Source organism: Balaenoptera musculus, chromosome 6 (genome assembly GCF_009873245.2).
Source record: "Balaenoptera musculus isolate JJ_BM4_2016_0621 chromosome 6, mBalMus1.pri.v3, whole genome shotgun sequence".
Lineage (NCBI taxonomy): Eukaryota > Metazoa > Chordata > Mammalia > Artiodactyla > Balaenopteridae > Balaenoptera > Balaenoptera musculus.
In genome coordinates, this window is record NC_045790.1 from 96,643,772 (window position 1) to 96,658,502 (window position 14,731).

Here is a 14,731-nt window from a genome sequence, read left to right on the forward strand (position 1 = left end):
TTTATTGGGGTATTGATACGGGAGGGAAGGAATCGTCGGCTCACGTGAGGGCCTGAATCTCAGGGGGATAAAGACACTACATCGGGTCCCATAGTTAGCGGCAGGCAGCATTAGGATTCCAACCCAGGTCTGCTGAACCCAAAGCCCATGGCATAGACCCTATAACTTCTGGGCTCCTGGGGGCTGCCTCCGGCCTCCCCAGAGAGTGACATGACTTGTGCAGCTAGTAGGTGGCAGAGTGAAGATGTGCTCATTGACTCATTCATGATGAAGGGGATTGACAAGTTCTCTGGGCCTGTTGGAGCATCAGGTGGAGGGCTGTTGGATGCCTCACGGGCTGGTCCCAGGTTTTTCCCGTGCCCGAGGCTCTCCACTGCACACCTTGGCCTCAGGCCTCGGGTCCCCCATGACACACAGCCCTGGGTGAGGGTGCAGGAGGCCCAGGCTCACCACGACCACAGGCAGGCATCTGGCTGACATGGATCCCTTCTCAGGCTGCTTCCGGGTCTGGCATGCCAGACGGGCCAGTCTGGAGGCCGCCTGAGCCTGTGGGAGGGCCTGAGGCATCTCTACGGGCGGGAAGCGGGAAGGAGCGTGGGAGGGACAGACAGCACCAGCCCCGTGCTTCCATCTACACTCAACGTTACCACGTTACCACTCATATGCCTGCCACTTGCTCATGTCTTCATTGATTCATCTGTCCACTCATACGTTCATTCGGTCCTCCATCTCTTCCCTCTCTTGTGCCCGCCTCCCAGCCTTCATGCACCACACACCCACTAGACCCTGGGCACACTCATCCTGAGTGATGTCGGGGGGCATGGCTTCAAAAAAGAATGAGACATCGTGGCTCTCCTCCAGGAACTCAACTTAGGCTACTCATCAGAGTTTAGGATGATCCTCTCTGCCCTGCACCCTTTTACAGGTGGGGAAACTGAGGCACAGTGAGGGTAAGTTCTTTCACCGAGGAAATGGCAGAGCTCAGAATAGAGCCCGTATCTTTGAGCTGCCGTCTGGGCTGTACTCCCACAGCATATGATAGGGTTTGACTCTCCTGCCCAGCACTACCACCAGCCCGGGCTAACCACATTCACAGGGCACCTGGAGCCCCATTCACACAGAAGCCCTCACGTGGCCTGGCCTCTAGGCCTCTGCCCTGGGTGGGGCTAGGCAGGGGGCCCAGGTGCACCATTTCTAGGTCCAGGAGAGCTCTCCTGTGCCCACCCCTTCCCCTCCTAACAGGTCAAGTTCTCCAAGGCAACCGCTGGGTTAACTTTCTCCTTTTTGTTCCTCTCTCGTGTCTCCCAACTCTAGGGAGATGAGGGACCCATGGGGCCACCAGGGGCCCCTGGCTTGGAGGTGAGTGTTGCTGGCTCGGGGGAGGTGGGGTTTGTCAGTGCTGAGCCAGCTGTGTGCAGGTGGGCAACATCTGGTTGGTGCTCTGGAGAGAAGTTGTCAGTGAGGGCCTTGGGCCTCCCCAGGGATGGAGCTAGGACAGACCCCAGAGGAGAGAGACAAGGGGCAGGAAACTGTTCTTGCGCACCTACTGTGTGCTGGTGCTTTGTGCATCCATTTCCGTTCATTTGATTCTCCCGTGAGAGAGACAGTGCCTTTCTTAGTTTCATTCAAGGCCCTCAAGGCTCAAAGAGCGAAGGGCTTAGCCCAGTATCTCATAGCCAGGAAGCGAGGATTCCCTGCCTGGAAACTGACTCTGCATTCTCTCCACTGCTCCCAAGTGGCCTTCCAGAAGGAAGGTGTATGTCCCGCCCCACCTTCAGTCGCGATTGCATAAATTGGCAGTTTGTGGATTTTTTTGGTCTCAGGACCTCTTTACGTTCTTAAAAATGATTGAGGACCCAAAATGCTTTTCTTTGTGTGGGTTGTTGTATCGATATGAGTACTTAAAACTGAGAAACTTTGGATCAATTCATTCAAAATTAATAACAAACCCGTTTCATGTTAACAAAAATAATAGGTTTTTAAAAAAAAAATAGCTATATTTTCCAAAGCAAAATCATCTAATGAAAAGAGTGGCATTGTTTTACATATTTTGCAAATCTCTTTAACGTCTGGCTTAATAGGAGTCAGCTGGATTCTCCATTCTGCCTCTGCGTTCCATCTGTGGATGATACCACGTGTCATGTAGCCTCTGGAAAACTCCACTTACATTCATGAAAATGAGTGACATGGGCAAATGACAGCTTAATATTCTTATGAAAATAGTTTTGACCTCCAGTGAAATCTCCAGTGAAAGGGTCTCAGGGACCCCCAGAGGGCCCCGGACCACACTTTGAGGACCACTGGTGTAAACTCTCCATTCCCCCTGTGTCCTTTATCTTCTGTTCCAGTCCCTTCCTTTTCCTCACTCCCTGAAAGCAGGTTTCATCATCCCCATTAGCAAACAAGACCAGCCGGGGAAGGGGGACTTCCCAAGGTCACACAGCTGTAGACCCTCCCTGCATCCCCAAGGACAGTTGGCAGCCTAGAGACATAGTGGCTCTGCATCCCCACCCCCTCCTGGCTTCTCTCACTCACCTCTCCCTGTTGCAGGGTCAACCCGGCAGAAAGGGGTTTCCTGGAAGGCCTGGCCCGGATGGCTTGAAGGTGAGGGGACCTGGAAGTGACTGGGCGGGGAGGAGAGAACGCCTGGGGAAGAGAGGAGAGAGGGGGAGCCAACCTGTGAGGCCCTAGGATGACCCCTGAATCCCTCGCCTGTTGTGAAAAAGGGAGGAAATGGTCCCCGTTTATCACAAAGTATGTATGGGTAACGGAGAGGAAAAAATGGACAGAACCTCAGTGTCTCCCAGTGGGGCAGCGTTCAAGTAATGGGGTACAATGCAGCCACCAAAGATGGCGTGCTGGAAGATTTTACAAGACCGGAAAATGCCTGTGCATTGCGGGGGGCGATGGCGGGGGTGTAGGAAGCAGGTCACGTAGTGGAAGAGTGCAGAATGAGCCTGTGGCAGGGGCTGGTTACACTTGTTCCCGAAGGCTCAGAGCAAAGGCTGGAATGTGGACGGGGGTTATCTCTGGGTGGTGGGATTACCGGAGATTTCCATTTTCTTCTCTGGGCTTCTGTATTTTCCCCATCATGTACCATAAACATGCATTTCATTTATTAACAGTTTTTTTAAAGTTATCAAAAAAGAACTGGCCCCAGTAGGAGAGTATGATCCTCAACACATGGGCAGCTTAATGCCTTTCCAGGCACTCCCTTTGAAGGTTGGATTTCCCCAGCCGTCCTTTGCAGGGATCACTGGGCCAAGTTTACAGCTGGGCAAGCGCACAGAGGGTGAGGGCAGAGCTGGGGGACCCAGGCTGTCCACGTCCCCTCCCCTCAGGGGAAATGGCCCCCGTGTCTGTGTCTGTCTGGCCCCTCTGGGGGTCCCAAGTGTGAGGTCTGGGGGAGGAGTTGGGGTGGAGACTGAGGCTCGAGCCGGGATCACAGTGAGCCACGTGCATTTGTAAACCAAACTCCTGGCTGGTCCAAGCGCACGTCCTGCCCTCTGAGGTCTCGGCCGTTCTCCCTCAGACACCAGCTGTCTTTCTGTAGTGGGAGCAGTGACATAGCCTGGGTGGATTTATCCCATGGGTCTGCTCACCAGGGTGGCTTTGGCCGCAGAAGGAGCAGGAGCCGTCCCAGCAGATAGACGAGGCTGCGAACGGCCACCGGGTATGAGAGCTGGATATAGCCTCGGAGACAAATGAGTCTGATTTTCCTTATTTGTAGCTGGGGATGCCGAGCCCAGAGCAGAGGCGAGACCCACCAAAGTCACTTGTGAGCTGGTGGCAGAGCTCTGGTGGGTTAGGTCCGGTACTCAGGTGCCCTGACTCCCCCAGTTCCCTGCTCATCCTGCGGTGGGGCAGCCTGATGCAGTAGGAATGGGGATTTCCATCAGTCAGACTGAAGTTCCAATTCTAGCCCTGCTTCCAGCTCACTGTGTGACCTCAAGAAGGTCCCTTCACCTCTCTGAGCTTCAGTTTCTATCTCCACAAAATGGGTTGATGAAGGGCCCAAATGAGATACAGATCTCGTGCCAAGTAATCTGCCCAGGGCCACTCCGAGGGAATGGTGACTGGGGTCATCCCTGGGGCCAGAGGTTCTGTCCCAGTATCCCTTGACCCTGCCACTTGTTTGGAGTCTCCAAGGTCAGACTCTGGAGTTGAGTTTCCTAGTCCATCCCCACCGGTGGGGACTAAGGCCAGTCAACTGGGGTGTCCCCCAGGAGGCCTAGACTCCTGTCACCCATGCCAAGTGACCCTCCTCTGTTTCTCTGCAGGGAGAACCAGGCAATCCTGGACGGCCGGGGCCCATGGGTGAGCAGGTGAGTCACCACTGTCTTGGAGCATATCGGTTCCCTTTACTGAGCGCTTACACTGTGGGAAGCACACACACGCACCTCATTCATCCCCATCCCAGCTGGAGAGGTAGGTTCGCTCATCTTCCCCTTTCATTGACACGGACAGACTCTGGCTCTGAGGGAGGTGAGGTCACTGAATGAGAAAGCCATGAATCTCAGTCACAGAGGCCACTCCCCACGGCCTGATTCTGCAGATGTTCTGGGGGCATTTGCCCAAAGACATTACGTGACTTTGCTCCCAGAACGTGAAAAGTGGAAGAGCCCTTCACGGTCGCCGCTCGTGCTCAATTTAACGGGGAAGCTGAAGACCAGAGAAGCAGAGCCACTTGCCAGGGACTCTTGGTCCAGGCATCCCTAAATTGTAAAGAAGATGAAATTCAAACCAGTGGTTCTGGATAGTCGGGAAGTCAGGTCAGGGTCTGAAGAGGAGAGGAGGTGACAAGTGGTCATGGAGAAGGAGGTCCAGGGCCCTCGGTGCTGGGTGGATGGCCGGCCTCAGTCCCCCCGTCTGCAGCCCCGTGGCTCCTGAAAGCTTCACCTCTGGGCTTGTAGGCCGGGTTGGAAGGTAGCAAGCAGTCTCCTCCACTCCTTTAAAGGAGGACCCCACCTTCTGAACCCTGTGAGGACCTGCCTCAGGCTGGAAGGATCAATGATGCTGGGGACCCAGAAGAATTTGTCTCCACCGAGAAACACCATCAATGGCGTGAGAGTCACACGCACGATGAGCTTCCTCACCAGGCCTGCAACATCTGTTGGGGGGAAGAAAGGAACTAAAGCAGGGGGAGGACTGGATTTTTGAAACCTTTCCAGTGTTATTCGAGTGCATTCTGTGGGAAGCCTGGGAGTTTGGAAGGGCGGCCGTGGCCTGGATGTATTTCCTGATTGGAAAAAAACAGGCAATACGTTCTGCAAATTTAATTTCATAGTTATGCTCATGGTAGGGCCCTCGGGAAATAGATACTCGGAATCCTAAGATGGCAGGACACGAAAGGTCCTTAGAAATCACTCTGTCCTGGCGTCCTAACCTTTTTTGTGCCTTGGACCCCTTTGGCAGGCTGGTGAAGGCCATGGGCCCCTTCTCAGAATAGAGAACTTTTAAATGCATAAAATACAAAACAAAGGACTACAAAGGAAATCAATTATATTGAAATACAAATATGACAATACGTTAAAATGTGATCTCCTCAAAGATCTGCTTCTTTATTCTTGCATTAAATAGCGAGATCTAACGGCGGGTCCAGTCACGACCTCAATTTTGAAGTGGTGACAAGCCTTATTGATACATTTTGAACTCTCTGCAGCAGTGACGGTAATGTGACATGTAAATATCTGTGACCATTACAGGTGCTGTGGGTTTGTTGCCTACATTCATATTTGAGGGAATTGCTAAATTTCAACTAGGTTGGTGAAAATAAAAGTGGTAATTTTTCCCATTCAAGTTTATGGACCACCCCCGCCGCCCTCCCCCGCCCCCCCCCCCCCCCCCCGCCTCCTGAAATCCATCCATGGAGCCTTACAGGGACCCCAGGTGAAGAACCCCTGGATCCTGGTCCATGTTGGCAGTCTGGGATTCATGGAGGAGAATGGGCTGGACTTAGATGACCAAGTAAGGTGGTGGCAAAGCTGGGGCAGGAGGAGTGGGAACCTGGCCTGGGCAGCCCCGGGCTCACTTGTTCAGTAGAGCCCTCAGCTAGCTGCCCGGCCGGCTGAGCAGGAAAGAGACACCCGTCTGAGCCGTGAGGCAGGAGCCCAGTGGCTGCCATTAGGCATGCGGGGTGCCATGTCTGCTATTCCCTCGGCCCCCTCCCGAGGTGGGAAGGAGCAGGCATTTCCTGTTCATGGCAGAATCAGAGGATCCCCAGGAAAGAGTATAAGGACCTCCTTATAATCACAGTGTCTGCTGCATTTATCGGGTACCTGTTAGGTGCCAGGCTCTGTGCCAAACACTTTCCGTACCATCCCCGGCAGTTCCTCCAGCAACCCTATGACAGTCAGTAGTATTGGCCCCGTTTTGCAAATGAGGAAACCAAGGCTCTGAGAAGTTAAGTAATTTGCCGGAGATCTCCCAGGCGGTAACATAACCGTCAGAGCCCAAGTTGACACTCAGGCCTGCTGGATTCCCATGACCTGCCCCGAAGAGACTAGAAAACCCTTGACCTGAGCTCTTGCAGTTTTCCAACAGCTAATTAGAGTGCAGCCAGCCTGCCGGGCCCTGTCCCAGGTGCTGGGTGCCCAAAGATAATTACAAGGCATGAGGGTTGCCTTTAAGAAGCTCTGTGCAGGGGGAAGCCAGGCCTCTAAACACCTAACCCTGAGATGTCTAGTCCAGCAGAGGACCCACGACTGTCTTGTTTCAATTGCATCCCCAGCACCCAGCAGAGAGTCATATGAGAGCAGGGAGGGAGGGAGAAAAACCCCCATAGTCGACAACAGGCCTTTATCTGTAGACTGCGTAAGGACCGGGCCAGCCTCCTCCCCCAAACCGGGGACTCAGATCCTGTCTGTGCCATGCCCACTGTAGGTGACAATGTTGCCTCACCACCACCCCCATGCCCTCCTGCCAGCTGAGAGGAGCCAACTGTGCCCACAGCTGTCAGAGCTGCTTCTCCACCAGCCCCGCCAGGTGGAAGCCCTGGGCCTCGGGGGCGAGCTTCCCTGGACCAGCCTCAGCTCCACCCCCGGGACAGGGTGCCAGGATGTTCCGGGACAGTGCCCCAGTGGCGACAGGGTGTCCTGGGATGGGGGCAGGGAATGGGCTGTATGGCCCTTATTCATTAGGATCCCGTTTGGCTTCTTCATTGAAGTTTATGACCTGCCTGCCTTCCAGGACCCAACAACTCATAAATTTAAAGTAGCTATGAAATTTCTGTTTCTCTGGGCCAGTTGGGCAGGGGCCTCTTAACAGAGCAGTTTTCATTCCTTTTACTCGGCATCCTCTAAATGTCTGACTGCTCCCTTGTGGGGAGCTCAGGCCTCTGTCTTAACCCCGTGCCCTTTTAAAATAAATTAGAATAGGATGGGAGGGATACTTGGTTATTTTCTGTGACTTATTAGCCATGATCTCATACCTTGAACCGCACCCCTCTCACCTCATACTTCAACCCTGAAGGGTCTGTGAACTCAGGGCACTAGGCCCCCATGGATGGTGATGGTGCTGGAGTGCCAGGCAGACCTGTGCCCTGCTCATGGCCACACGTGTTGGAGTGACGGACAGGTGCATGGGCTTTGGAGCCACACAGACCAGAGTTGAATCCTAGGCTGAAGCCACGAGACACACAGAGTCCTGGTCTGAGCTGCCACTTTAAAACTGTCTCTGAGCCCCTCAGAGCTGACCCTTTGGAACTGGATGCTTTTTCTTCGCTCTAGTTGCCTGGCAGGTGGGCCAGCTTCACCGCCTGAGTGTATAACTTCGGATCTGTTTCTGATCAGGTTCAAGGTCTCATTTCTTTCTGGATGCAGTTTGGGGACAGGGGGCAGGTTTTATGGGGCAAATCCACTCATCCCTCAGTCTTGCCGAATTCTCCCAGAAACTCTTGGCTACAAACCTGGGCTCTTCCAAAGCCACTTTTGCACCCCTGAACCACACTAGACCCCCATCTGCTGGAATTTTCCTTAGCAGAGAAGAGAGTGGGGTCTGGGCTGGCAATCGCCTGCCTTCCTGGGTTACTCCTCTAACTAAGCCCTTCCCCCTCACGGAGCATGAGCCAGTCACCTGCTCCTGGCGGCAGCGAGGCCTGCAGCCACCTAGAACCATCCTGGAACACAGAGGCCACTTATCACCCAGTGGAGTTAAAAAGAGCAACAGGAACCACAGTGTGTGTGTGTGTGTGTGTGTGTGTGTGTGTGTGTGTACGCTCTTTCAGAAAGGAGAGGAAGCCTTTCACAAGACAGTAAAAAGGCCTTCACTTCCCAGATTTCAATCAAGTCTTTTTGGCAAGGGCTGTTAGGGTGTTTCTATCCCCGCCAACAGGTTTGTTTCTCTCTTTGAAACAGCTCCAGGGCCCCGAAAGATGGGGACAGATTTCTCACAGGCAGGCCTCTTCCCAGCACCGCTGAAGGACCTTCCCCTGCCCCGCCCCCCAACTCCCCTATCCCACCCCCTCCCCAAAGGTGGTTGCCTCCCAGCTTCTGGCGCGGGAAGAATGTGTGGCTCTCCCAGGGATGCTGGCAGCAGCCCCGCCGCTTGGCTCCAAAATCAGAACCATCTGGTGGAGCGAAGGAAGTCAGGACAGTGCCCAAAGAGAGGCAACTCTCTCCTTGGTGGCAGCCCCACGCCGGCTGGATGACCCGGCACGGGGCAGGAGACACGGGGAGACAGCTCCAGTGGAAGAGAGATGTGGGCGAGTTGCCTTTGAAACTCAGCACATCTCTGAATTCATGTTGCTTCCGTCTTTCTCTTGCTTTTATACACATTTCTTATAGGGACTTCTGGGATTCATTGGTCTGGTCGGGGAGCCAGGAATCATGGGAGAAAAGGTAAGTCGTGTTGGTGGGAATATCTAAGCAAATAGAGCTTGTGTTTTGAAATTTTTAAAAGGTGAAGGGGCCAGTTGCCCTGGGGGTGTCAGACCTCCCTCCCTGGCCTCTCCTCGCTTCCCTGGCCTTCCAGACCCTCAAAGAGCCATTGTTCCGTGTCCCAGCATCCCCTGGGGCTTCCGCCGTGCCCTCCTGCCAGCATCCTCGAACACAGTTAGATGTCTGTATGACAGCCATCTACGTGGTCTGGGCCTCTCACAGCTGCGCTCTGGCACTGCATGGGGCTGGCAACAGAAGGAGGCAAAGAGTCATCTTTTAAAAAAGGAGCCCAGTTCTTTAGTTTGCCTTGTTAATGCCAGCAGCTTTGTTTTACAGACCAGATAACCAAGGCTCCAATAGGGGAGGTGACTTGCTCAAGGTGACCCAGATAGGAAGTGGCAGAGCTGGGATTTGAACCACATTCAGTTTCCATGGCCACACTTTGCCCCACGTTGGCTCCCAGCCCACAGCTTGTGGCTTCCTATTTCCCATGGGCCCTTGAGGAGAAGGCTTATCTGATTCCCCAGGAAGGCAACCTACGGGAGTTGATATTATTCCCATTGGATAGATGGAAAGACTGAGGTCCTAATCTGGCCCCATCTAGCTTTCCAGGCTCATCCCATGCCTCCCTCTTATCATTCCCTGTGTCCCAGACCTTCTGGTCACCTTCTCCTCCTCCTTCTCTTTTTCCTCTTATTTTTTTAAATTTAACATTTTTTTGAAGTAATTATATTCACAGGAAGTTACAAAAAATAGCACAGAAAGGTCCTGTGTAACCTTCACCCTGTTGCCTCCATGGTAACATCTTTGATAACTTCAGTGCAATATTAAAGCCATCTCTGGCCTTCTTTTGTTGCTCGAATGTTCCATGTCCCTCTTCACCTGCAAACCATTACCCATGCCGTTCCCTCGGCCAGGTACACTCTTCCCATCCCCCTATCTTTGCCTAGATGACTCTCAGTTATCCTTCAGCATTCTGAGGGAAGCCTTCCCCACCACACCCCTGCACTTGGGGGGTCAACTCCCCTAGTGAAACACCTTAGCACCAAGACCCACTCCCTCACTTCACTTACCCCAGTTTGCATCTGTTTTGGTGATTTGTGTCAGTCTCCTCGTAACACTCTGTCTCACTCCGCGTGAGCAAGGTCTGTCTGTTTCTACCCACCATCGTGTCTTCAGGGTCTAGCACATCATGCCAGGCACATAGTAGATGCTCAAGAAATGTTTGCCGGCTGTGCGGATACAAGAAAGAGGGCTTCACACAAATAGAGCCAGGATCCAAACCCAGAGCCACTGCCTTCCGGCTATAGCTCTGTCTGCTACACCTGCCATCTCTGCCCGATCTGTCTGGATTGGTCAAGAGAGACTAAGTTGCACCTCTGATTCTCCAGCATCTCATCTGGGTTGGGGCAGGGGGTGGGGAGAATAAAAGAAATGCCTTATATTGCCATCTCTGCCTTAGCAAACCCAGCCCAGGGGATGCCAGGCCTAATGAGGACCACATAACGTGGGCCAGGATCAAAGGGGATGACGTGTTTAGCACATCCTTGATCTGGACCATCCCTGCCCAAGGGAAGCCCACCGTGTGGCACACCGCAGTGGATGCTGAGGCCTCCTAGGACTTGCTGGGGTTCTTGGCTTCTGCTGACTGAAATCCCAGGACGCCCCCCTCCCCCTGTCACCACCCTGGGTGATGTGGCTATAGACCTTGGACAAGTCCCTGCACCTATCTAGTCTCTGGAGTGCCCTCTGCACCCTCCCCCCATAGAGCCACCCCACTGCTGTGACCTCCCTGAATTGCTGTCTCCATCACAGGGTGACCGGGGCATGATGGGACCCCCAGGCGCGCCCGGACCCAAGGGGTCGATGGTAAGGAGCAAGTCTGCATCCCCTTGCCCTCTCCTGTCACAGCCGCGGTGACAGTTCTGCTCTCCTCTGCCTGCGCCCGCGTACCCCAGGCGTCCACGATGACCGGCTCCTTTACCTTCCAGGAGGCCCTGGGCTGGGGCTGAGCCGGCCAAGGCAGTACTGCAGGAGGAAGAGGCACCTTCCAGAGCTGATTCCTTCTTTTTCATCTCTTTCTTGGTAGGGTCATCCTGGAACTCCAGGTGGTGTTGGGACCCCCGGAGAGCCTGGACCTACGGTAAGCAAAGCCCTCATGTTCCCTGAGCTCAAACCCACTGTCGAGCCATGGTGAGGAGTCCAGGTCTCAAAGTCAGACAGACCAGGAATCCCAGCTCCCCCACTCCCCGGCTGTATTGTCAGGGCAGATCATTGAACTTCTCTGCACCTAAATTTTGCTCATGTGAATAATAGAGGAAATAATTATGGTCATGATAGTGTGATTGCGTGGGTGAAACGAAACCAGGGATGGTCATTGCAAGGGAGTATCATGGTCACTGGCACCTCTATTGCTTTGTTCATTCACTCAGGAAATACTGTGTCACATGTGCCACTCCAGGAGCTGCCATCAACAAGGCAGAAAGCTGTCCCTGCCCTTTAGGAGCTCGTATTCTGGTGTGGCGGAGAGAGAAGCCGTAAATAAGTGACAGCTGCTATGGAGAAAGCAGGGAAGAAAATGGGAAATGAAGGGCCAAGGATACAGGGGTCCTGGGCTTCTCATGATGACTGAGGAACCAGGGATATTCCTGAGGATCCCAAGGCGGGGAGGTGGGAGAGGCGGGGGGCTGGGGGGAGGGTGTGGGCAGGAGCACCCAGATTCAGGGGTCCCTCCTACTCCCCCAAGGGTGAGGTAGGGTTGGGGGCTGGGTGGCTCTCACCCTGAGCACAGGGAGCTTCTGGTCCCTCCACCTCTGCTGGTGGAGGACGGAGGGAATTGGGGCAGGGCACTCACTTCGGCCAAGGCTGAGGCTCAAGGCTAGGAGCCCACTCTGGGGCGAGGGGATGGGGGGGTGGGCTTCAGGCAGGTGGAAAGGGTATGGTGGGAGGGGGACCGGCACAGGCAGGATCCTGGGGCAAACCTGGAGGGTGATGAGTTCAGGTGCCTTCACAGGCTAGACTGAGGGGCTCTCTGGGGTCTGAGGAAGGAGGGAACGGGAGCCTTCGATGGTTTGAACCCAAGGGAAGTGCGCCCACACCAGTTCTCTGAGCCACTTAGGGAAGCAAGGCCAACTCAGTTCCCAGACTTTTCTGTGCACCTGCCGTGTGCTGTGCCCATGCTCAGTCGTGGAGTTGCAAAAATGATAAAAAATAGATCCTGCTCTTAAGATTCTCACTGTCTAGTCCTCTCACTCATTAACAGACTTTTACTGAGCACCTACTATGTGCCAGACAGTGCTAGGTGCCCAGGGTAGGGCCAAAGCCAGAGAACAAGGATGCTAGAGGTCTATCATCCAATTCTAGCTGTGCCCCTGGACCTCAGCCTCCCTGAGCCTCCCTCTAGGCTTTCTTCCTCCCATGTCCAACCTCCTCCCCATTCCATTTCCTCAGTGCTTCCATGTGTTCAATGGTTTGGCTCTGACTTAGTGAAATCAAACAGTGAGCTGCCGCTTTCAGATCCCAAGGTTGCCATTGACCCTCCTCTGTTGCATTGTGGGGCTGGGCCTTTGGATCTCTTGGGGCTCCTTTCGGACAGCCAGCTGCCCCCAGTGCCACTGGGGAAGCAGGATAGCATGGAGGTCCAGAAAGCTTCAGAATCAGACACATGTGAGTCAAATTCTGGCTCCCCCTTTACTAGCTGTGTGATTGTTGGCAACATTTATAGCATCTCTGAGCCTCAGTTTCCCCATCTGAGTCAGCATAATACCACCTTCATTATGAGATTGTTGTGAGAAATAAATGATACCGTGCATGATGTAATGCTTAGCAAACTACCTGCATATACTAAGTGCTTAATGAATGGTAACAATAATAATTACTATCACTATTTGTTAGATATGATAATTACCACTATTATTAGTAAGACTGTTACTATGAAAGTGACATTTCTGATGATACCGTTCACATCTGATTGGCATTTTTCACTTTTCCAATCACTTTAACATCCATGTTCTCCTACAGTCCTTGGTCAGCCAAGGTTATTATCTCCATTATTTGGAGGGGAACAGTCAGGTCCTGGGACCACCAGTTTCTGACCTCCTCTCCCTTTGAGAGAGCTGACAGCAACCCTTTACTGAGGACCTTCCAGGTCATTTCATCTTCCTAGCAACTCTAGGAGTCAGGGACTCTTCTTATACCCATTTTATAGATGATGAAACTGAGGCCCAAAGAGTTTAAGTCACTTGCCAAAGGTCACAGAATTAGTAGGTGGCAGAGTCAGGGTTTGAACCTAGTTCTCTGGTGGAACAGTGTGCTCTTTTAAGCACTCTACTCTACTGCCTCTGAGTTGAGACTTGGCTCCTGAAATTTCCCAGTGACGCATTGCATGCCTTCTGCAGTCTGAGATCCCTCTATAAAATGGTCCATTCTCACCCAGTCTTCATGTTCTCCCTCACCCGGGAGTCAGATCTGTCTTTTTAGGGGGCCAAGCCCGGGTCCACACCCTGCTTGCTCTGCTGACAAGGGATCAGGTTGGGACCCAGCGCCTCACATCAGCCCTTTAGCAGTTGAAAGGTCTGCGCCCCCTGAGGCCCTGGGAAGAGAGAAATAGGAGCAGAAAGAGGAGTTTTTCCTGAGGCCCCAAACTGAGCTGGGCCTCTCCCTGGTATTCGGAGGGGGGGATGAGGCCTTCTCTTCTTGTAAAAGGAGCACGCCCAGTCTGAGAATCGCCGCGGAGCTGGGAGGCTCCTGCAGCTGTTGGAGGGGTCCTTGGCCAGCCATGTGGCTAAGACGCAGCTTGACGTCTGTAGCTGGGGCTGGAACCTGGGGAGAGAAACCAGGCAGCGAGGCGGCCTGCTTCCTCTCTTCACCGTCTTCCTCTCCCTTCCTATCCTCTGTCCTCTTCAGTCCTTCCCTTAATCCCTGTCGTCGGCCTGCCCTGGGCCAGGTGCTGGGAATTCAAAGAACAAAGCCAGCCCTGTTTTTTTCTTTCCCTCCCTCCCTGTCTCTTCTTGTCGTTCCTTCACCAAACCGAGATAACCCTGGCGGGCGTCTTCCCTGGGCCAGGCCCTGCTGCCTTCTCTTTGCCTTCCCCCACCCCGACTTCTCCGCCCAGCCTCTCCCCCTCCTCCCCTCCCCCCTCCACACGTGCTTCCCGCTCCCCCTCCCTCACTTCCGGGCCCTGGTCTAGTTCTGCTCCCTCTTACCCTCCCTGGTTCTTTCTGCCCTGGTCGGAGCCTTCTGGATGCTTTCAGGTAATATTCAAGGTCAGGGTGGGGGACAGAACTTGGGACCCCATATTCTCCTTGCTGATGGAGAGAGACAAGGGGAAGTGGGAGTTGGAGGAGATTTTGGTCAGGAATGTCCTCATAGCTTCCGGTTGTTGATTTTGAGATAAAGAAGGAAGTGGCTTATCCATCCAGGATGGCTTCCCCTGCTGCCAGATTCCCAGGCGCTGACTCCTGCTCAAGGTGGCAGCACGTCCGCTGCTTCTCCTGGGGGACAGATCTTCCCACCAGGCCAAGTCCTTCCATCTGGAGCTGCTGGGCTCGGGAGTGGCCGCTCCTGAACAGCGCCTGTTTGAGGCTGCAGGCCTAGCCTTCGGTGTTGTACTTGCTCCCTAAAAGGGGGTTTCTCCAGACTCTTTCTCCTCCCCGCAGGGTCCTCCAGGATCTCGAGGCCCGCTGGGCATGAGGGGAGCAAAGGGACGCCGGGTAAGTGCGGCCCAGCCCCCGGGGGCGGACACTGGCGGGGCCACCTGCTGGAGAGACCCCTCTTGGTCCTTGCCCTCCGCCCAGCCCTGAGATCTGTGACTTTCACAGCACCAGGCTCCTCCCAGGCCTGACTGTCCGTGTGGG

At 53.9% G+C, this 14,731-nt stretch overlaps 1 protein-coding gene across 7 annotated transcripts in view; it reads left to right on the plus strand.

Annotated features, from left to right (window-relative positions):
- Positions 1 to 14,731, plus strand: part of COL27A1 (collagen type XXVII alpha 1 chain) — a 144,966-nt gene that overhangs the window by 80,913 nt on the left and 49,322 nt on the right. For all 7 annotated transcript variants that reach the window (XR_005020262.1, XR_005020261.1, XR_005020263.1 and 4 more), the window contains exons 22-28: positions 1,315 to 1,359; positions 2,551 to 2,604; positions 4,281 to 4,325; positions 8,784 to 8,837; positions 10,692 to 10,745; positions 10,966 to 11,019; positions 14,534 to 14,587. Coding sequence is in view for 4 of the 7 variants with exons in the window: in XM_036854957.1 (XP_036710852.1) it covers positions 1,315 to 1,359; positions 2,551 to 2,604; positions 4,281 to 4,325; positions 8,784 to 8,837; positions 10,692 to 10,745; positions 10,966 to 11,019; positions 14,534 to 14,587 (360 nt within the window). In the remaining 3 variants the exon portion in view is untranslated. The remainder of the gene's footprint in view (positions 1 to 1,314; positions 1,360 to 2,550; positions 2,605 to 4,280; positions 4,326 to 8,783; positions 8,838 to 10,691; positions 10,746 to 10,965; positions 11,020 to 14,533; positions 14,588 to 14,731) is intronic.